General features: G+C 35.6%; 3 protein-coding genes, 1 long non-coding RNA gene and 5 other non-coding genes across 10 annotated transcripts; 2 read left to right on the top strand and 7 right to left on the bottom strand.

Moving 5' to 3' along the window:
• The first annotated feature begins 104 nt into the window (after window positions 1–104).
• ppk23 (amiloride-sensitive sodium channel pickpocket 23) lies at window positions 105–3541 on the top strand. Its single transcript, XM_088045440.1, has 9 exons — window positions 105–520; window positions 568–768; window positions 824–983; window positions 1034–1179; window positions 1225–1327; window positions 1385–1797; window positions 3003–3100; window positions 3147–3409; window positions 3454–3541. Exons 1-9 carry the CDS (start codon window positions 354–356, stop codon window positions 3532–3534), a joined length of 1632 nt encoding a protein of 543 aa, XP_087901566.1. The 5' UTR covers window positions 105–353; the 3' UTR covers window positions 3535–3541.
• On the bottom strand, window positions 3518–15530 carry LOC148168266 (uncharacterized). Of its 2 annotated transcripts, none has more exons than XM_088045435.1 (8): window positions 11791–15530; window positions 6101–6327; window positions 5877–6050; window positions 5674–5828; window positions 4516–4654; window positions 4279–4467; window positions 4091–4231; window positions 3518–4038 (listed from the first exon to the last, which is right to left on the bottom strand). In XM_088045435.1, the coding sequence occupies exons 1-8, from the start codon at window positions 15269–15271 to the stop codon at window positions 3889–3891; spliced, it is 4656 nt and encodes a 1551-aa protein (XP_087901561.1). In that variant the 5' UTR covers window positions 15272–15530; the 3' UTR covers window positions 3518–3888. The 2 variants fall into 2 exon arrangements, with proteins under 2 accessions (XP_087901561.1, XP_087901560.1); XM_088045434.1 differs by having other exon boundaries at window positions 11734–15530.
• TRNAA-AGC (transfer RNA alanine (anticodon AGC)) lies at window positions 7571–7643 on the bottom strand. Its single transcript has one exon. It is a non-coding gene; the product is annotated as a tRNA-Ala (tRNA).
• On the bottom strand, window positions 7725–7797 carry TRNAA-AGC (transfer RNA alanine (anticodon AGC)). The gene has a single exon. It is a non-coding gene; the product is annotated as a tRNA-Ala (tRNA).
• On the bottom strand, window positions 8376–8448 carry TRNAA-AGC (transfer RNA alanine (anticodon AGC)). Its single transcript has one exon. It is a non-coding gene; the product is annotated as a tRNA-Ala (tRNA).
• Window positions 8529–8601, bottom strand: TRNAA-AGC (transfer RNA alanine (anticodon AGC)). Its single transcript has one exon. It is a non-coding gene; the product is annotated as a tRNA-Ala (tRNA).
• On the bottom strand, window positions 9027–9099 carry TRNAA-AGC (transfer RNA alanine (anticodon AGC)). The gene has a single exon. It is a non-coding gene; the product is annotated as a tRNA-Ala (tRNA).
• Window positions 15531–18600: 3070 nt separating the features above from the next.
• On the bottom strand, window positions 18601–19227 carry LOC148168272 (uncharacterized). Its single transcript, XR_015770731.1, has 4 exons — window positions 19056–19227; window positions 18894–19009; window positions 18763–18848; window positions 18601–18713 (listed from the first exon to the last, which is right to left on the bottom strand). It is a non-coding gene; the product is annotated as an uncharacterized LOC148168272 (long non-coding RNA).
• A 2529-nt stretch (window positions 19228–21756) lies between these two features.
• RpL37a (ribosomal protein L37a) lies at window positions 21757–22398 on the top strand. Its single transcript, XM_088045466.1, has 3 exons — window positions 21757–21848; window positions 22043–22178; window positions 22228–22398. The coding sequence occupies exons 1-3, from the start codon at window positions 21846–21848 to the stop codon at window positions 22359–22361; spliced, it is 273 nt and encodes a 90-aa protein (XP_087901592.1). The 5' UTR covers window positions 21757–21845; the 3' UTR covers window positions 22362–22398.
• The last annotated feature ends 11 nt before the right edge of the window (window positions 22399–22409 follow it).

Here is a 22409-nt window from a genome sequence, read left to right on the forward strand (position 1 = left end):
TGAGCGGTGGGTCAAGCAGTAAAAAAACAAAAAATCAAAATGAAAACAATCTTCGGAACTACGACAGATAGAAATGTGCGATTTGCCTCATTGATTTACTCACACTTGTTGTTAAGGAAAGTCACTCAAATCGATACAAAACATTTAGAGCGAACAATGCTTATTTGATTCTACGCAATATTATGAAACAATTATTATTCTCAAACAGATCCTTATCAGTCTAGATTACATCTTTTTCAAATTAGTTCCATAACGATTTTGTCTGATTTTTATCACCAATCATTAACTATTAAAGTTCGGAAAATGCGCTTTTGTTACAACACGCCACTATTATTGAACACACGATCGAAAGAATGAGATTCCGACTAAAACGCAAACAAAAACGGCGTTTAAAGAAAATCGCCAAACTCTACAAGGACTTTGCCACAAGTCTGAAAGTGCAAACAAGGCTATTTTTTGAGCACTCCACTTTACATGGAGTTAGATACATCGCAGAAAAGGGAAGACCGTTTTTGGAAAAGTGAGTTCAGTGTTAGAAGTCAGTTTTATCCGCAGTTTTTTTTCAAGATTTACATGGTTTGCTTGTGTAACCATAGGGGCTATAGCCACCGCGGTTATTATAGTTAGTCTTTGGGATAAATTCCAAACTAATCCAACAATAACAGGCTTAGACACGGATTTCCACAGTTGGGATGTTCCCTTCCCTGCTATCACGGTTTGTCAGGAGACCCCGGCCAATTTAACACGGATCGAGGAATATTTCGAGACGTAAGTCCCTAATTCTAATTCCAAAAATCGCAGAAAGTACCCGGCGAACTTTTAGCAAATATTCTGATGATACATCCGGCGTTTCGGTGGATTTTTTCGTTCAATTGACAAAGTTATCGTTTAAAACGGTCAACAAATTTAATTCCGAAATAGCAAAAATAAACACAAACGATCAAGTTTGGCAAAATTTTGATTTAAAAGCAGCCGCTTTTGAGGTAGGTTTAGCAGATCTTATTTCGGAAACCGTTTTTTCAGTGAGTTTTAGCTAATGAATAAGTGTGAAGATATTTTTGATAAGTGCCAATTCAAGTCGTACGATATCAATTGTTGTGATGAATTCTTTCCGGTTTTTACCGAAAAAGGGTTTTGTTACACTTTTAACTCCAGGAATTACGAGATGAACACTCCTTGGTATTAAAACGACAATTTTTACATTTTGTACGTCAAGTTTTTTAGGAACTCTGAAAAACTACCGGATTTTAAAATGCATTACATCAAAGAGACAGATCCGCGATGGTCATTGAAATTCTCAGTAAAAGACACATCCATTAACATGCCTGTATGGTGTTCTTAACTTATTCTTAATAGTTACTCGATCTCCGTCATTTTTTTCTAGATCTACATTCTTTATTCTGAAGAACAAGTAGGACTAGATACAGAACCGCAGCATTTTTGGGACTATAAAGTCAATAAAATCTCGTTTTCGGTCAAACAGACTTACACAACTGATGATACGAAACAGTTATCGATAAGACAGAGACATTGCGTATTTCCAAATGAAATACAGTTGGAAACTGATGATATTTATACCAGTACAGGTTGCACGAGACAATGCAGAATGGATAATGCAATGAGACTGTGTAAATGTGTACCTCATATTTATCCCGAGACAGGTCGGTATCGCCACTGCAAAATGCAGCAGTTGACTTGTATTCAAAACAATTTGGAGGCAATTAAACAGGTGGATCAATGCTCGTGTCATTTGGGGTGTTTCAATACGGTTTATGAAGTGGAAAAACTGACTGAAAGGTAAAATTTCTTTTTTTTTTGGTATGAAAACTCCATTTTAAACAAGCATAAAAGTTCTCTAAATAAAAGACTAAAATTGAGAGTAGATTATAAACATACTCCTAACTAAAATAAGTTCCATGAAAAAAAAATTGGCTCCAGAATTAAAATTGTGTTGTTGCCAATAATTTGGCTATAAATACGAATATTCTTAGCTTATTAACATAATTAAATTCAAACAAAAAACTCCCAGTTCCACACAATTAGAGATTATTTTGTGCTTGTCTTATTACACGTTGTTATCGGCAAAATTTACGTAATATATAATGTTTTATTAAAGTGTGTTAACACTTTACTTCACTTCACTTCACTATACAAAGGAATACATTTGATTATTTATTTAATTTGTACTATGTTTGTCTTTTTGGAATATGCTTTAAATTCTCGCCTGCTTTTGCAGCTCCAACTTGACTATTTAAATGAATGATATTTTTTAGATCCTCGGCGCATCCACCATTTTACTAGTTCCAAAAAATCCATGCAAACTGTTTCCAAAAATGCTTAAAATTATACCGATTTTAATAAAACTGGTTTGTACGATGAAATAAAATTATAACCAGTTTGAAAAACTTTAAATCTTATTGTGTAAATAGAAATTTTTTTTCGTTTTTTTTTTGGTTCTCGTCCTTTTTTCAATTTTGAAATGTAATTTTAGTAGTATTGTTTTTTGAAGGATTTTATGTATTTTTCGGTTGTTAGCTTTTGGGAAAACATATAAATTTTTAGGACCCTGCTTTGTTTTGTAAGGCGCCTCTTTGATTTGGTGTTGTTTTTCCTTTTTATTGCTTGCGCCAAATGGCTTGGTCTAGAAATACGAAGCCATTTGGAATGTCAAAAAACAACGGATTTTGAAAGTTTTTTAGAGTGCTCTTGAAGTAATTTTGCATATTTTGGGAGATTTTCAACGGTTTTTTCGTGTGCGATATTTTTGGTGGTCTACACATACAATTTGGGTATTTTTGGGGTGCATGAAAGTTAATGCTTTTTAAAGGGGTTTAGGCCTTTTTCGGTTGTTTGCTTTTGGGCGAATAGCTAAGTTTGTTGGATTCTGCCTTGATTTTTAAGACGCCAAATGCCCTGGCCCAGAAGTAACATTTTCTATACTACTAATTTTAACTAAACATAATGCATGTTTTTTTAATTTTTTTTTTGCACCCCATTTCTAGGGAGGGTGACGTAGGAGTAGACATGGAAACGCGATTTGTTTCCTGGCCCATGGTACGTTACAAACGAGAAGTGTTGTTCGGCTGGGTGGATCTCCTTGGTAAAAACTCCCATTTTTTTTTCTACGCTCTAAACTCATTTTTAAGTATCATTCGGCGGCATCGCAGGCTTGTTCCTCGGTTTCAGTCTATTATCAGGAGTTGAAATTTTGTACTATTTCACGATAAGAGCTTTTTGCATGGTCGTGAAAGAAATACCAGAATTGGAAAGAATCCAATATGAAGAAGCCCATAAAGTACCGGAAGACTACGACTTGAGTCTCATCCCTCATTGTTGTTCCGAACCTTATCCTGGGAATGGTCTCAACGAAATTGCACAAGGATTTTACAAAGAGAATTTGTACAACAATGTAAGTGATGAAATCGGTACAACAAACATTAATTTTTGTTGTAGAAAATCGCTGCGATTAGCTACGGGAAGTTGAACCCAGCTGAAAAAATTTTACCACCATTCGGCATAGAATTCATTAATTAATTTATTAAATCTTCGATTTCCACATATTTACATACACAAGTTGTACTTATTGAAAACACGGTCTAAAATGTGGCACAAATAGATGACTATAGATACATAATATACAAATATTCTTATACAAAATACTCACAGTGTAAAAAGAGGAAAGTACACAATAAATAAAAACGGTTTGAAAGTAAGTTCTATCACCAAGTCAGCCCGAAGTGAAACAACAAATCATCGCTTGATGGTTACTTCTTGGGAGTAATTCCAACTAACATTTAGGAACATTAAATCAACCATCAATGCTAAAATCACGTGTCTCTTAACGAGACGAATTCAATTTCTTTCCAATTATCGTATATTTTGTTAATTTCACTTGTCTGTCGCATTTGGATTGGTGTAACTAAAGCCTTGGAATTGCGTCTGATCCATTGACTGCAAAATGGTTGTTTCGATCGGTGTAAGCTTGGCTTTTTCAACTGTGAAAGTTTTGTCGAAGTATTGTGTGTCCAAAGGATGTTGCTATAATAAAACAATCAATCAGATTTTTTCGTTTGGAATTTCAATTTTTTACCAGATTTGGTCTGAACGGTGGTTCTAACAGTCTCGCCTCTAACCGATCCCACTGAATTGGTTTGAAAAATGGTTGGTCTTGAATGTCTCCAGAAGGACAAAATCTGTTACCCAATCGTTTACTAGCGTCTTTCTCCAAAAACTACAACAATCGATTAGTGTTTGAGAACAAAGAGAAATTAATAGTACCAATTGTACAACTGCGCTGGCTTCCGCTGATAAGAACCTGGGTATTACAGGTTTTTCGTTACATATAGACCAGAAGAGCTCATCTTCATCGCAGCCGCTAAACGGCGATTGCCCTATCAACATTTCGTATAGAAGAATACCGAAGGACCACCAATCCACGCACTGATTGTAGTGTTGGCCTTTAATGATCTGAAAATAGATAGTTGAGGCGATTGTTTAGAAATCAAAAACATGTACCTCGGGGGCCATGTAATCAGGCGTTCCACAGAAAGTGTCGGCCATTCGATCTAGGAAGATTTGGAGTTTGCACATTCCGAAATCGGCTATGCGAACGTGGCCGTCGAAGTCGAGGAGGATGTTATCCAGTTTTAGGTCTCTAAAGATTAGAGCACATTAAAATGATAAACCGGAACCACTGAAGTACAAAAATTATCATAAACGGTGGATGCGCCGGGAAAATAAGTTTAAATTTTGCTGGAATGTTTATTAATTTGTTGATAGTGTTCCTTAATTAATTAATCGAATTATCAGAAATTTTTATGTTTATTTCTTTTTTTTTCATTCTTTGTATCCCTAAAATTTTTAAAATGTATTCAGACACTTTTATTGGAAAACCTGAGCCTTGGAATTATTTTTAAAATTGAGAATGGAAATGCCGATCGTTTGAAACTAATTTTCCAACTGCTCAAGCCAGCAATTTAAACTTTAAAAGAGTTGTTAGGTAAAGGACTATTTTATACGGACGTAAATTTATTTTTGGAGTACGTTGACGTCGACTACACAACCTCTCCAAAGTTCAAAACCCACGCTACAATTAATTATTTTGTCAACGTCACAGTGATTTCTGGTTCTTATATCCTGAATGTCGCAATGCCACATCTAATATTTGAATATCTTGATTTTCAAAACTACTCTTTTAATATTTTCACGTGTTTTATGACGAGTTAATCGTGAACACGTTCATGATTAATACACCTGTCATGAATAAATCTGGCTTTTACTCATCTCTACGTGCCGTATATTTAAAACTGGCTGAATTTATGACCTTCCACCTGTAAAGTACGCCCTTGCAAGTAAAGAAATCCCAATTGAACCGCTTTTCGTCATGGCATTGCCAAATTTTTCATGCAAAATTTATGTTTACTTGAAATCCTCGATGTGATGTAATTAAACTTAATCAAATCAGGTTGAAATTTATGGCGCAATTCGTTTAAAATTGGATAAGGAAACGGTAGGTAATAAAAGAAATGTCAGAGGATTTAGGACGACGAACTGCAGTAACCTATCCCGTAAAAATATTTCAGTTCAAAGACTTTTCATCAATTATGCAATTTGCTATAATTAGATTATTTATAGACTGTTTTGATGATGTTTAAAATAAAGTTTTCATGTTACCTGTAAACAATGCCTTTGTTATGGAGGAATTTCAGGCCTGAAACGACTTCAGCGGCGTAAAATCGGGCTCGAACTTCCGGGAATCGTCCTTCGTGTTGAATGTGGAACATTAAGTCTCCACCGTTTAAGTACTCCATTACAAAGAACAGATGAGACTATGAAAATGTTAGTTTCTTTTCAAGATCAAATTTCAGTAGTCTTACCTCTGTTTGAAAAGTACATAATAAGTGACACAAGTAGGGATGCTTCGTGGCTAAAGCTAAGACTTTTCTTTCAATAAGAGTACATTCGACGTCGTCATCTTCCAAGACAACGTCTTTTTTCAGGCACTTAACAGCGTAATAGTATTCCGTGTTTTTCAGCTCTGCCAACAAGACCTGAAATTTTTTCTTGGCAAAGACTTACACACGCAGTCGTCTAACTTTACCTTTCCAAAACTTCCCTTCCCTAGTACTTTAAGGAAATTAAAATCTTCTACGCAGTATTTTCGGAACCTTGGAATTGTCGTTGCTGGGGGTGTAAACCTGCCACTTTTCTGGAATCCCGCGTATGTAGCAGACTGGGAAAATTCTTCCAGAAGGTCGGTGGGGTCCAGAGATAGCGCAGGGTTTACAGCTGGATTTAATGTGGGTGAATCCCTACTTTCGGTCGAACCTAAGCCAATAAGTAGGTAATTAGAACACGGTTTTTCTAACAGGTGAATAAATAAAAATAAAACAAATGGTTATTGCTGTGTTTTAATTTTCGCTAGTTTAAGTGGAACTAGGACGATTTTTCTGGGGCAGCGCGAGGTAATTGAACACTGAGTTTTATTTTAAAAGAGCAAGGGAAACAAAAAATAAATGCATAGTAGTTAAAACGTTTATTGCTGGGATGTTATAAATCTGAATTACGTTCAAAACGTCTTGACAAATGGGGCTATAAATAAAATTTGAAAAATTATTCGGTCGGGCATTCATCATAGTTGTTATAACAACTGTTGCGATGTAAATTACTACGTCTTTGTAGGAGATGAAGCTGGAGAGAAATTAAAATGTCTGAAATTTGATTTTGTGGGTTTAGTGGGTTTTGTATTTTTTAATTGGTTGGTGGCATTGTTAAATCACAAGGCCTACTCAGACGGGATTAGTTCTTCAAACACTTAATATTTAATTCAAGAAGCTTAAAAGCGAATTTGGTAAAATTATTAGACGACTCAAAAATAGTAACTTCTCCAAATTTCATAGTTGCAGCTATAAAATTGCCAAAATTACGCATTTTAGAGAAAGGTGTCGGAAATTATTGCTTCGCTCAAAAATAAAAATTTCTAAAATTTGTCTTTTGCTCTAAAATTTTGCAATTTGTCAGTGTTAATACACGTCTCAAAAATACTAACTTCCCCAAATATTATAGCTGCAGCACCAAAGTTGTCAAAATTAAGAATTTTAGTGATGAATGTCGAAAATTTTTGCTTCGCTTCAAAAATAAAATATGACTTCTGCTTTAGAATTTTACAATTTGGTGAAGATAATAGACGATTCAAAAATAGTACCTTCTCCAAATTTTATAGCTGCAGCAATAAAATTGCGAAAATTAGGAATTTTAGTGACGGATGTCGGAAATTTTTGCTTCGTCTTAAAAATAAATTTTTTTAAAATTTGTGTCTTTTGTTCTAAAATTTTGCATGGTAAAGCTAATTCATGACTCAAAGATAGTAATTTTCCTAAACTGCATAGCTGTAGCTAAAAACTCCAAAAATTACGAATTTTGCTCTACGATTGTTTGCCAGTTACACTTTTTTTTTCATTTTATGCTAGCATGTATGATACTTGAATTAAATTTGTTAAAAAAAAGTCAAATTTATAATACTGTCACTTTATATATTATTTCTGGAATTCACAGAAAAAAAGCAAAATTCTGGAGGCGCCGGGCATCGATCCCGGTACCTCTCGCATGCTAAGCGAGCGCTCTACCATCTGAGCTACGCCCCCTGTTGCTTATCAAGTGTTACCAAAACAAGTTCGGTACGTTGGACCTACTTTTTGAGATTCACAGAAAAAAAAGCAAAATTTTGGAGGCGCCGGGCATCGATCCCGGTACCTCTCGCATGCTAAGCGAGCGCTCTACCATCTGAGCTACGCCCCCCGATACATAATTTTTGGTGAGTGAAAAACTTGCATGATATTTGCCCTACTGACATTCACAAGAACAAGGTTAAGGTTTATGCAATGATAGGTGTGGCCACTTTCCTTTTTAGCCGGGCGACGCGATTTTGGGTACGACCTGAACCAGTTCATAGAGTGCGGAGGTGAAAGTCTTCATTCCAATTAATACCAGAGATGCACAATGTCAGTAGTTCGAAATTGATAACATTGTGGCAAAAATTTTAGATACATTTGATCTATAAGATTGTTTTGTCGAAAGATGGTATCAAACTGTCGTTCGTTCAAAAATTTTGAATTAAAATGACGTAAGAGCAGAAACACGGCCGAATATTTGCTTATAATACTTAAAATGTCTGTTTTTTTTTTTAACCAGAAATGTCCAAAACTTAGTTTTATTCCACGGAAAGTACTGAAAATGGTGGAGGCGCCGGGTATCGATTCCAGTACCTCTTGCATCCTAAGCGAGCCCCCTGTTGCTTATTAAATGTTACTAAATCAAGTTCGGTACATTGGTATTGGGCCCACTTTTTGAAATTTGCAGAAAAAAAAGCAAAATTTTGGAGGCGCCGGGTATCGATCCCGGTACCTCTCGCATGCTAAGCGAGCGCTCTACCATCTGAGCTACGCCCCCTGTTGCTTATCAAGTGTTACCAAATCAAGTTCGGTACATTGGACCTACTTTTTGGGATTTACAGAAAAAAAGCAAAGTTTTGGAGGCGCCGGGTATCGATCCCGGTACCTCTCGCATGCTAAGCGAGCGCTCTACCATCTGAGCTACGCCCCCCGATACATAATTTTTGGTGAGTCAAAAACTTCCAAGATATTTGCCCTACTGACATTCACAAGAACAAGGTTAAGGTTTATGCAATGATAGGTGTGGTCACTTTCCCTTTTAGTCGGGCCATGCGATTTCTGAGCCAGTTCTTAATGTGCGGAGGTGAAAGTCTTCATTCCAAATAATACCAGAGATGCCCAATGTCAGTAGTTTGAAATTGATAATATTGTGGCAAAAATTTTAGATACATTTGATCCATAAGATTGTTATGTCAAAAGATGGTACCAAACTGTTGTTCATTGAAAATTTTCATTTAAAATGAAGTTAGACCAAAAAGACTATCAAATAGTTGCTAATAATACTTAAAATGTCAATTTTTTTTAACCAATAATATACAAAATTTAGATTTACTCCACGAAAAGTACTAAAAATTGTGGAGGCGCCGGGCATCGATCCCGGTACCTCTCGCATGCTAAGCGAGCGCTCTACCATCTGAGCTACGCCCCCAATATCTTATCATTAATTAGTGAAAATAAAATGCAGTGATTGATCTACTTTGGAACGTAGTACTCTTGTTCTACCTTGATCTCTAAATAGCCAGTTAATAAACGGATACACATGTACCAAAAATTGTTAAATCTGTAAAGGATGATTTTCTGGCTCCACAACCAGATAAATACGTCAACCACTCGAAACATATTGATCAGTATATGAAATAAAGCATGAAGTGACAGATAAATAGCAACAGCTTCCAAACAAAATGAAAGCAGTATCCCGTTGATTTTAATTATTTCTTTCTATTAATAACTCGAAATTTTGGCTTTCACAGTGTAAATTAACTTGTTCTATAAATTCTAATAATTTCAACGTGTTTTTGTTCATTGCCTGTAAACAGAATTGACAACAAAAAGAACATTGTCCATATCACGTAATATTAGTATGACGCCGAATTCTAATAATATCTCCTAAAAGCAGCCAAACAATGTACAAAAATGCTAGTACACCGAAGAGGCCCACGTTTTTATTTTTAACACTTTCCACCTACTGAAAAACAACGGAGACAATAACATCCAAGGAAAATAATACGCCAAATTCCACAGTATTGTCTTTCAAGATTAGTATATAATACAATCCAACCGTATAAATAAAATTAGAGGAGCCTGCCAAGAACTGTATGATCTTGTTTAATGTCATTAAGCTTTAATATTCACCAGGAAATCAGTTAATTTTGGAATTTTTCGGTAATTTATTTACGTTTTCTTGTGCAAGGTTGCTACCGACGCGTGATTTTCTTTCAAAAATGACCACAAAGAGTTAGCAAAAATAAACTTTCTAAACACAACGGTGCCAAACTAGCGTAAGCGCAGTCAAAATAAAATGCCTTTTTAACCTGTCATCCAACAAGCTTCCTACAAATTACCTCAAACATCGGCACCTACAACCGACGATGCACATTTTGTCTCCCGAAACACGTGTCCTATTACGATTAACTCTATTTTAATGAGGCTGTTATATTTAAAACAATGTTCAAAGCCAAAATCGCTGCGCCCGTCAAAATGAACCTGTTGGATTTCATTCTGTTTACTATTCTATTATGTAAAAAATATGATAAATGAAAATGTAAAATTAGGCATGTCAAGTTGGGGCTCTTCAAACTGTGACGGGTGTTTATTTGCATTCTTCTAAAGATCTAGAAACGTCAATTGGAAATAGAGCTACTGTGAGTGATGTTTTTTAGTTGGAAACAGACCGTAAAATTTCAGTAAATAGAAGAAGTGCTGGACAATGAACCACACTAAGCGTATTTTTATTTGTTTTCGAATTATTTCGACAATGTTGTGTCTGTGTTTATTTGCAACTCAGATTTCTCAGTTTATATTACTAATTTCTTAAAAATTTTTCTTTTTATACTTAGATTCTGCGATGCTAAAATTTTTGGAGTCTTAAAAATTCAGTAATTTATTATAAATTCTTGTGAGTGTGACAATTTTTCATGTCCTTTGCGGTTACGCCTTTTGGTGGCAGAAGCAACCTTGTCCTTGCTACAGGAGATTAGCTTGAACACTCCTTGACATCCTTCGCCTTCAAAAAAAGCAAATTATTTAAGTGGTTTTGGCACCGAACCCTCATAATAACTTTATTTTCACTACTCTAAACAATTTGCAAGAGAAAATATAATAAAAAAATAATCGTTATAAATAAATTTAAAGAAAATGGCAAAAATAGTCCCAACTTACACAAAAGTGGACAGAAACCATTGCGTGATCAAAAAATTTGGCAGCAAGCGCCTACGACCTACGATTTTTGTTTCAAATTAAAAGTCTCTCCATCCATCCATAAACCATAAATTTTCACCAACGCAAAAATTTAAACGTTACCTACCTTTTCGTACAGATTCGATTGCTTCGACAACGAGTTTTTGATTAACACCACACAAATTGGCAGTCAGTTTCTCGCATTTCTTATGACAGTTTACATCACAGTCTGTGTACACAAATAAAAGGAATTAGAATAGGAAGTTATCACAACATTGCCAGTTTGTTGCACTTGTAAAGTTATGGTGCGTTAAATCGAGTTGGTTGCACTGTTGCAGTTTGAATTTTCAGGTTTAATTTAGGCGCTTACAATATCCCATCACTCAGAGAGGCAAATGGTTAATAAAAGTTTGGTTTTTGTAAACTGTACAATCGAAAGAAAAATAACTTTTGGATTAGTTGGATAGGCAGACACATCCATTTTCTTATTTAAATCGTGACTCATGTTCATGTGGTTCTGCTTGCGTTCAAACATTATTATTGTAGATAATTAGGTTTTGCTATTTATAGAAGGATTTCAGTTATGAAACGACAACTAGGTACGAATTATTGTGTTTACAAGGGAAAAGTCTAGACAAATCGGTAGATATAATTAAAGTGCCCTTCACACTGGTAGTACTGACGTGACCAAAACAAAGAGAAGATAAGTTATTTTTAACACCTTCAAGGATATAAAATACGTTATAAAATCAAGCTGACACTTTATAACGGTTTTATTATTTCCCGTCGGTGCTAAATTTATAGCGTTAGTATTTTTACACACTTCATTTCCGATTGTTAGTTCCAGTTAGTGCTGTTACAGAATAAAGGTTAAAACTACTCTAACCCTTATTCCTGCTGCCAGGGACGCCCGAATCAAAGCCAGAGTCATTGGAAGACGTACTTGCACCAACTTTATTACTGCCATAAATTGTATTGACGTCAGAATCCTCGTCTGATGACGTTTCATCACTATCTGTTGTGTCATCTTCACTTTCTTCTTCACTGCTTGATTCTTTCACCGGAACAGGCACTGGATGTCGCGGTCGCGGAATATGTCTATGTCGAATAAATTTAGGCTTGGCATAAATTTCCACGGGACACTCATCATATTGTTCGGGTTTTTTGAAAGGGTGCATAAACTGGGAAAGTCGATTGGATTGCAAGGGTACAAAAGAGGGTTTCTCGGGTTCAGGCTCCGGTTCAGGCTCGGGTTCAGGCTCTGGAGGCTCGAAAACTTCAAGATCTGGGTCGTCCTTTATCGCTTTATTAACCAAGGAGCGTTTCGAAGGCATGATTTTCTTTGAAGGTGGTTTCTCAGTTTGGGGCTCTTCAATTTTGGTTACAGTTTCTGGTTTCTTTTCATTTGATACCATTTGCGGTTTCTTTTCAATTGGTGCCATTTCCGGTTTCTTTTTAGGTAGCTGTGATTCAATCTTCTTCTCTTCTGGTGGCGGAGTTGGCGGAGTCGGGGGTGGTGCAGGCCTTACCGATTTTTTAGGAGACTTATAAACACTGTCACGAGGACCTATTAGTGCCCAAAAGTTGTCTTCTTCGGTTTCTTCTTTTTTAGAAACGTCTTTCTTGTTCGAAACAAATTTAGTTTTTGGGCTTTGCGGTGGCGTGTTTTTCAGGTCTTTGCCAATTTTCGGTGTCTCAGGTTTGTCAAACTTTGACGTAAATTTATTTTTTGGACTCTCAGGTGTTGGATTTTTGTTGTCTTTCGTGAGTGTCTGTTCCAATTTCTCGGGCACAGATTTTGGACTTGGCGGCGGCGCGTTTTTCACATTTTTTGCAAGCTTTTCTTCCACTTTTTCCGGTAGAGCTTTGCTATCAGCAATTTTATTTATTGGACTTTGTGGTGCCCCATTTTTCACATCTTTTTCGTGTTTCTCTTCAACCTTCAGCGGTAGGACTGTACTTGGGGCAATTTTTTCTTTTGGATTTGGCGGTGCAGCATTTTTCACGTCATTTTCAAGTTTCTCTTCCAGTTTCTCCGGCACAACTGTGCTAACGACAACTTTATCTTTTGGACTTGGTGGTGCCACATTTTTCACATCTTTTTCAGGCTTCTCTTCCGCTTTCAGCGGTAGAATTGTACTTGGAGCAATTTTTTCTTTTGGACTTGGCGATGCAGCATTTTTCATTTCTTTTTCAAGTTTGGCTTCCGGTTTTTCTGGCACAACTTTCTTGGCAGCAATTATATCTGTTGGACTTTGTGGTCCTTCATTTTTCACATCTTTTTCAAGCTTTTCTCCTAGTTTCTCCGGTGGAATTGTGCTAACAACAATTTTTTCTTTTGGACTTGGCTGGGCTGCATTTTTCACATCTTTTTCAGGTTTCTCTTCCAGTTTCTCTGGTAGAACTTTATTTGTAGTAATCTTATCTTTTGGTGTTACATTTTCTTCAGATTTTGGACTGTCTTTCTTCTGTTCAATTTTGGTTTCCAAAACATTTTGAGATTCAAATTGTGCAACACTCTTACTTTTAGCGATCGCATTCGCAACTTTATTCTTTATTTCAGAGTGAGATTTTTCTTCGAAACTAGAACTCTTCTTCAAACCTTCAATTTTCTTTACTTCTGTTATTTTTTTATCGACTTGCTCTGTTTGGCTTTTTTGTAATGTTAAGACTTCCGGTTTTTTGGCAATCTGAAGAGGTGTAGCAATTTTTTCTGGCTTCTTTGGTTCCTCAATTTTTATTTCAGAGCTCGTTTTCTTTACCTCAGTTTGATTTACAGGCTTCTCTGCCGGTTTTATTTCGGGTTCTTCACGAGTTCCTTCAGGTTTTTCAACCAGTTTCTTAGAATCTGTAGCTGCTTCATTAGTAGATTTTTCAGCAACTTTTGGGGTTTCTGCTTTCTGAATTTGTTCTTCTATCTTGTTGTTTACGATGTCCCTATTTTCTTTCTTACCCGCATCAGCTTCATCTTTGGGCTGTTCTGAAATCCCTTCCAAAATGTGTCCACTATGAGCGTTGAGATTCTTCTTCAAAAGATTGGAAACCACAACATTCTTAGCTTTTGGCACATGCATTTTGTGCTCTTCGCTTTTAGCGGCTTTAATTGACTTTCGTTTTGCTTCAATTTCTTCAACTATCACATTGAACTTAAATTTATTTCCTCTTTTTGGTTTAGGGGACTCTACAATTTCAACTTCATCGACAATAGCTTTGAGTGCTGGTTTTTCTTCAATGTCAATTGTCGCAGTGATAATAGGTTTAGGTTTGTGTTTGATTTTTTCAATCTCAACTTGAGAAATATCGCGTATCGCTTCTTGGTACGCCTTCTCCGTTTCGACATCATAATCAACTTCGCTTCCAATACTGCTACTGGTGGAAGTCCTTCGTATTTTCTTCTGTGTCGGGCGACGTTGTATTTGTGACTTGTTGACATCTGGCTCAGGTGATTGAGGTGGTAGACAAACTTTTTCGTTTGACTTCTTTTTAGTCAACTTCTTCTTCTTTTTTACACTAGCTCGACTCTCCGGTTTGTCTCCCACCTCAGTAATTTCAATGTTTTTCTGATTCATGGCCTCGACTTCACTATTTAACTCAGCTGAGTTTCTTCTGAGAACTTTAAGAAGGTCCTCCTGCGAAAACTGCCGACTTTGTCGTCTTTGTATCTCAGGAGGCTGCCCAGGATTTAACTCTTCATCGATTTGATCAGTGGTGATGGCCGTACAAATATCATGAAAACTTGGCGTTTTCTCTATGCCCGATTTCTTGGATGCTCGCCTACTGACCTTTTTCTCCGGTGCTTTAAATATATTTTCTCTACTACGAATCAGAAATTTTTCCTTTAAAAGTTCTCCTGGCGTCTTTTTAGGTCTTCGATCTTCATCGCGAGAGACATCGTATAATTCATGCGGATCAAAATTATCCCTCCAGCGTTTATTGGAGGGTTCTGAAGGAGATAATTCTCTATGAACAGTCTGTAAACGTACCGTTGGACGATCTCTTCTGATGATTTTGTTAGGCTTTGCTTCTTTTGGTTCGACGGAGCTCCTGGGACTTTCGGTGTTGCTTGGACTTGGTGATTTTCGCTCTTCTACGACTTTTGGTCTTTCGAACTTCCTGTATTTGTTAAGAGACACATCAATGTCAGCAGTGTTGATCTTGATGGGTCTGGCCACAATCACTTTCGGTGAACTGTGAGTGTGAAGCTTCGGAGAATTAATTCTTCTCAGAGGCGACTGGCTTTCGGTGATGGTCGCAAGAAGAGGTTTGTATCCTCTAAAACTCCGCGGTTTTAACAAGGAAGGAGGTGGTCTCGTGAAATTCGAGGCTAACAAGGAGGAATGATTAGAATAAGGACCCGGAACATATGTACTCGTGTAACTAACTGTGGGACTCATATATATTCCAAGTTCAGAATAGTACGGCATTTTGAGTATAATTAATCGACCAATTAAGATAAAAACACGTGATCAATACAATTCGATCATGAGCCAATTTATTTGCTACCTGTTTGATGGGACTCCAACACGTGCGCCGGAGGATTTTATATTACACAAAATAAATAAATTTCAAGAATCTGTATTAATTCACATCCAGTTGATTAAAAACTGTTTATTTTTCTTTTCTTACGAAATGATCATATGAACTCCCGCACCAATAAGCGCTGAATGTTAAACTGGCAGATTTCTTAGCGGTGATGCCAAACAATCCTATTTTTATCTTAGGAACTGTGACGTTGGAAAGCTCTTGCTACACTTTATTAGCTCGAACACCTGTAAGTTCGTATACAAAAAGAAGACATTGCAACTGTCAAAGCTCTGAAGAGCTTTGACGTCAAGCTTTCGTTTTTTCAGCATGTCGATGAAAATATACCAATCAAAATATTTTTGTGGCGTTTATTGTGATAGGACAATCTGTCGGTAAAATTGCTCGACCTTCTCTATTTTTTCACTTTGATTTATTGTGTAGAAGTTTTTACGTAATTGCACCTGCTTCCATTTTTTAATTTAATATCAGTGGATCTAGGAAGGAAATTATTCTTGGCTTGGAAAAGTCCAAATGACGTTCAATAGAGCCGCGGTTTTATTTTTACCGTTTTATAGTATGAAAAAGATTAGCCAAACGTCTCGACAATTCACTTTTTCAAAAATATGCATTTACTGGCGCGGAACAACGTTCCACGAATAGCACCACCTGGTTGAATTTGTTTAGCTGGGGATTTTAGGTCATTATTTCATTGCCAATATCAGATATGAAAGTTTGTTTATTTTAAGAGAGCGGAAAAATTCGGTTTAATTTATTTTAACTGTTTACCTGAACAGAGGTGCATTGCGTAAAAATAGGACGATTTCGAACAGATTTTCTATTTGCACTGCGTTCTGTCACAGATATTTTAAAACGACGCTGAATGATTTACCATGTTGATAACAAGCTGACAAGTGATTTATAACAAAAGTATGCTTTTTGCTTTCTTCCTGATTGCTTAAATTGTTAGAACATTCGTCTTCATTTTTTTTCCAAAAATCTATTTTTACAGCTTCATTTCTGGGAATGTAATTGTTGAATTTGCGAATTTGTTTGTTTGGAGAAGCTGTTTTTTTTACTACTAATGTACTAACACATCGTTTCTATGAAACTTCAAAGTATTTTCGATTGCTTGAAAGCAATACACGATTTTCGTTTCGAAATTAAAAGATAAAATTTTGCAATAAAGTTTTTATGCCATAAAAATTAATTTACGGATAGGAGCGGCTTTTAGAATAGCTTATTACAAACAAAGAATAATTTGTATGAAAATAATACGTGCCGATGTATAAAATGTCAATTACTACACAATTTATTGTCTAAGCAAACCCCATCTTGCATAGTTTCCTGCTGATGCCGCATGTTTGAATAATGGGTCGATTGCGGTCTGAGTGCAGAGAACAAATCACCCTCTCCCATAATATCATGATCGAATAAAATAGAGTCTGTTGGTTACCCTGCTTTTTATTTCTCTTTAGATGTGTTATTTGACACGATCCTACCAAATAGAGATGAATAACAGATCTACCAATCTTATCCCATATTCCAGCGCTAACATGGCGTTAAATATCTAAATCTAAATTAAAAATTAAATTTAGCTTCTGTAAACTAGACTCAAATATCTCTAAACTCATAAACGAAGAATGTTTCAAGAAATTTGGAAAAAATAAGAAAAGTACCAATTTTTACATAACCGACAAAAATGGTGGATGCGCCAAATCCGTTGTTTACAACAATCAAAGATTTTGTTGTACGGCAGAAAAGTGGTACTTTTTGTCGAGCGTATGCAAAATTGCGAAACAGCAAAAGCCACTTTTCGGCCAAATAATAAATACTACTTTTTCTTCAAACGAAAGATTCAGTTCCACGAGCGACAACGAGAAAACGCAAATTGAAGCATAAACATGGATGGCTATGCATGTAGTTGTCATTGATGACAAAAATATTGGTTTCAAAGGGTTTCAATGTTAAGATCGTGCAAGTGCCATTTAAGACGGAAGTTTTAAATAGTAACAGTCACAAAATATACTTTTTCTGCCTAGGCAGAACAACGGCTTGACAACGGGCGCTTTTCGTTACTTATAAGAAAATTGCCTACTTTATTGTCTAAAAACGATTAAAAAATAGTGACTTTTTGTGACGTTTGGAGAAAAACTAACTAATTTGTAAAATGCCTATTTTTTTAAATTCAAAGCAAAAAGATAAGTTAGACATTTCCCTTCAAAATTGAGATCTTTACGTTCACATAAATAAAACATTCTTTTTTGACTGACTTTATTTACTTGTTTTGAAAACCTGGATCTTCATCTTTTTTCCTTTCCGCTTTATTTATGTTTCGTGGCCAACATGTATCACCGTTGCACCATATGCTTTTGGCGTAAAATTAGAGCAAATAAATTAAATATTTTTTACGAACATTTAGTACCAAAATCTTCGTGCGAGTATTAAATAAATTACGCAATATCGTTGTTTCCGGCGAATGAAATTTGAATTGTTTAGGATCATAACATCCCACTGGAGCGTGTTCGACTTTAATTACCTCAAAATTATTATTAGATGAAGAGACCGACTATTTATCACAATTATGAGCTGCATCTTTCTGAACGGATTTATTTTCTGCCAGTCGGTGACATTGCCAAAGGGGCTTAATGCAGTTTTTGTACTCCATTAAATAGTGACGAAAGGAACTCGTTATTTCTATTTCGTTACAACTATAAATTAACATCGAAACCGATTTTATTAAAAAAATCGTCGGAAATTAAAACTGACACACAAACAAGTTAAACTGTTGTTTTTTCATCACACAACTTTAGTTTGAACTAGTTTTCACCGGACTATAATTAATATTGATCAAAATATTAAAAACTATCGGTTTTATGAAACGAGGATGATACTGCTTGAAATTCGCATTCACAGAAATAACAAAAATGTTTAAATGGTGCGTCACCTGCCATTAACAAGAGATGCCAAAAATTTGTGATGTGCGTATTGTCTGCGTCTGTGGCCCGTTTTGGAGCGACCAAATTCAACCTTTTTTATAGAGTTTTTTTAATTAATTTAGCTAGCAATGATCAAGCAAAAAGTACGTTTTTTTAATAATAATAATAAGTGCGATTTTACAACAGACGTACCTATGCAACCAGTAATACAGTGCGGCTATCTGGTTGCGTTATTCTGGCAATGTTGTTATAAAAAAATAACAATTTATCACTTACCTTCACATTTCAAACCTTGTTTATAGATACCGTATAAAAGTGAGCCACAATGGTCACAAAAAGTCGGGGACATATAAGTGTGAACCTTAAATCTATGGGGTAGATTTATTTTGAATCGCTCCCGCAGGTACTGCAAAAAGGAGATTAGACTCTTTCGGTTATGATAAACAGAGACCTACAATTGTACTTTCTGAGTTTCTTCCCGATCCAGGACAATTCCCCAATAACTTATCGTGGCACCTTTTATGCACTGCGGTCTGACAACCTAAAATTCACATTATTTCAACCCTTTCACTATTATGTAACATACATTGGCACTGATATCCTTGTTTACAAAATCCCCACAGAAAGTCTTTACAAAAAGCGCAGAAAGTCGGTTGTCGGAAGAACTTTGCAAGAAACTTATGACCCTTAACTTCATGAACCCTGCAAGAAATCAATTCATTCGTTTCTTCCGGTATTTCTAATCTACCTTTGGTGTTTGATAGCTCCTCTTCTCCTCGTAATCTCTTTACCTTTCGGTGTTTGAAAATCATCTTCATCGGAATCTATCGAAGTACTCTTCAGAAGAGAACTCGCCGAATTTGTGGAACTTTCGAAATGTCGATGGACCATGACAGCTTGTCTTGGGACTTGCCGGGGCGGACGAGATTTGCCCTGAGAAAACGTCAAACTGAATAATATTATGCACGACAATTTTTGATAACGACAGGTTTTACTGTTCTGTGATAAGTTTAATGATAATTACATATTATAATTGTTATTTGTATTATTTGAACAAGATATTGCAGGTAAATAAAGGTACATAGAATATGGTAATCTGAAAAGACCTAGATTACCTCCTCCGATGAGGTATTTTAATGCCCTTGGGCTCGAGCGACTTTTTATTGTACAGAAAACGCAGTGTGGAGCGTATGATACTCTCCTAAGTCATAATGAAGATCCTCAGGATTATCTACAGATTTCTGGAACAAGAGTCTCTTATCTGTCGTAATTAAATTTGTCACTCAGGCTAATTGGCTACAAAACTTTAAATTCTTGATCAGCGCAAGAACACGACTTCTGACTGAAATTAGAAACTAAAATAAAAAAATTGAATTTTCCTTTATTCTAAATAAAACTGTAAAACGTGAGATAAAATAAATTTACGTCAAAATTTTTCAAAATAAATAAACATTTCCGTTTATAAAATATTGAAGTTTATTACAAAGAATTATAAGAATAAATTAACTTACTTTATTCATCTTTAGATCTTTAGATCTTTAGACTAATCTTTCTCAAATGAGAGCAGTTACTGTTCTCTCACGCTATATCTCAGATTTAATAAATGATCTTAAATTTATCCGCAAAGGTTATTTTTGGGTTGTTTAATATTCCTGAAATAACCTACCCACTTTTAGTATTGCTTTATCTAGAGAAAATAACGTCCACATATTCGGTTTCTAAAAAATATCGTTCAATTTCGAGAGGTATATTGTTTAGTTTTTCTTAAATTTAGAAGGATTCTACGTCATTGTACGTCATAAATGTTGATGATTATTTTCGGGGATGACGAGTGTAAAAAAGACTTGGAGGACAACAGCGCTCACTTCACCCACTGTTAAATAAACGTGGGTATGAAAACAAATACTCCCGAATGTATATGTCAACAAAGAATCCTGAAAGACAAATAAATGAGAAAATATAGCCGCGGAAAATGTAAATTTTACAGCTCCTTGAATAAAAGAGTTATTGCTTTTGAATTCTCGATTTCTATTATTTTCAACTGAATAAATACATGTCCGGTTTTATGCAACTCTAGTGGTAATGAAAAGACGCCCCTTTTCTTTGTCAATTTTTTACGTAGCACGGGTCCGAAAATAAACCTCCAATTTGAAATTCAGATAATAAAATAAAATCTTCGCGGGTTTATTGGATACTAAATAAACCAAAATAATTTTATGGCTTCTAAAAATATGCACATACCCATTTAACCATTATCGCTAGCACCGTCAAACTCACAACACCAAAAATGGTTGTGAGCTGAAGTTGTGTTTCTTATTATTCTTATTAAAATCTTGTTAGTCTTGGTTCGAAGCAGTTATAATCTGATTCATGGGCTTCCCTGACCTTAATAACTAATTTTGTTTGAAGTGTTTGGTTTTTTAAACGAAGCAAGAATTGATTATTGAGTTATTGGCTATAATCCCGTCAGTCAAAGATGAATTATCACTGTGTGCTTGCATAGTTTTGGCAAATGAAATAACATGTGCTTCAAACTGAAATTGATGTGCACATAAACACCGAAAACATTAAATCGATTTCAGTTTAATTAACTTCCTGAGTACAATTTAAATTTGGACAAGTAGCCAATTATATAACTGGAATTATTCCTTTTGATTTTAACGTTTGTTTGTTATTATTTCTGCGCGTAATAAACATGTCACGAACATTTTCTTTGTTCTTATGTAATTGTCTGCTCACTTCGGCATAGTTTTTGGGGATTCTTTCTTTTCGTCCGTTGCTGGAATTCGAACTCGTGCGCTTTTTGTAATGAGATCCACCGGTGAACATCATCTTGAAGCTTTTACTGTCTTTTTGGATTATCACATCTTTTTGTACTATTTGTCATTTTGAAGAAAATCTTGAGCGCGCTACTTTTCACAAATAATAACACACTATCACATCATAAAAATAAACTCTTAGTCACATATTTCCGAAATATTCAACGGGAACTGTTACAAACACATGACTTTAAATAAACTAACTAATTAGTTATTTGATACATAGAATTCGTCGTTTTATTATAAACACTCATGGGAAAAAGCTCCAAGTCCAACAAAAACATTTATGTTAAACACACTACATAACTAAGACACAATTAGACCTTCGATGACACTAAAATTCATTTAAATATGTAAATTTTCTAAACTAGGCCGAACTTGGAAGTTGGAGTAACTTAGTTTCACCATTTAGCTAGTTCATTTTGACTCAAGTATGCGCTATATGTTTACACCAAGACGTCGTGGCAGGCTTTTTATTTTTAGACAACTTGAATTCAATTTAACATTGGTACAAGATTACACTACAAGTGCGAAATTCTTGTCATTCTAGTCATACACCTTGAAAATATCCCAGGAGTGCTCCCTGCAACAAACTTCTAAGAATTATAAAAATCACAAAACCCCCCTCAATTTCAAATTATATTCAAAATTCGCGCTGGTGAAGAACCGAGTCGATAAAGTAGCGATCGCGCTCCTTCTGTGTTTGACAGGTCGCCAAGATGGTAGGTTCCCAAATGTTTTTATTTATTTTAAATAAATCTCGATCATCGGTGAAATAAACTGTGATATTTAACGCGATTTTTCTCATACGAAGTGTTAAAAGTGTCTCGATATTGATATTAAAGACAATTTCGCGAGTTGTGTGAAAAAGTTTGGTTATGTGATATTGTAAGAGCCCCTTTCTTTTCTGTTTTAGACCAAAGGTACCTCCAGTTTTGGTAAACGTCGTAATAAGACACACACTTTGTGTCGCAGATGTGGCAGGTCTTCGTACCACATCCAGAAGTCTCAATGCGCTCAGTGCGGTTATCCTGCCGCTAAATTGCGCTCATGTAAGTACAATTCTCGGTTTGAAAACTAGTTTGAGTTCTTCATTTTTAGACAACTGGTCCGTGAAAGCCAAGAGGAGGAAGACCACTGGAACTGGTCGTCTGCGCCACTTAAAAATCGTGCGAAGGCGCTTCCGTAATGGATTCCGCGAAGGTGGAAAGCCCGCACCCAAGAAATCAACGTAGTTGTTATAGTTTGTAACAATAAATTTATACATTAAAACTTGTTGTTAC

This window comes from Gnatocerus cornutus, chromosome 9, assembly GCF_029298725.1.
Source record: "Gnatocerus cornutus isolate USDA-ARS CGAHR chromosome 9, icGnaCorn1.1, whole genome shotgun sequence".
Taxonomy (NCBI): Eukaryota; Metazoa; Arthropoda; class Insecta; order Coleoptera; family Tenebrionidae; genus Gnatocerus; species Gnatocerus cornutus.

Bases quoted from the DNA above. Each gene is read 5' to 3' on its own strand.
- LOC148168266 (XM_088045434.1), bottom strand. From the start codon at position 15,271: ATGCCGTACTATTCTGAACTTGGAATATATATGAGTCCCACAGTTAGT. The intron at 5,829-5,876 runs GTAAGACTACTG...ACATTTTCATAG, and splicing joins TATGTACTTTTCAAACAGAG to TCTCATCTGTTCTTTGTAAT. The intron at 4,468-4,515 runs GTACATGTTTTT...ATCTATTTTCAG, and splicing joins CTGATTACATGGCCCCCGAG to ATCATTAAAGGCCAACACTA.
- ppk23 (XM_088045440.1), top strand. From the start codon at position 354: ATGAGATTCCGACTAAAACGCAAACAAAAACGGCGTTTAAAGAAAATC. The intron at 1,180-1,224 runs GTATTAAAACGA...CAAGTTTTTTAG, and splicing joins TACGAGATGAACACTCCTTG to GAACTCTGAAAAACTACCGG. The intron at 1,328-1,384 runs GTATGGTGTTCT...ATTTTTTTCTAG, and splicing joins ACACATCCATTAACATGCCT to ATCTACATTCTTTATTCTGA.
- RpL37a (XM_088045466.1), top strand. The intron at 22,179-22,227 runs GTAAGTACAATT...CTTCATTTTTAG, and splicing joins TGCCGCTAAATTGCGCTCAT to ACAACTGGTCCGTGAAAGCC.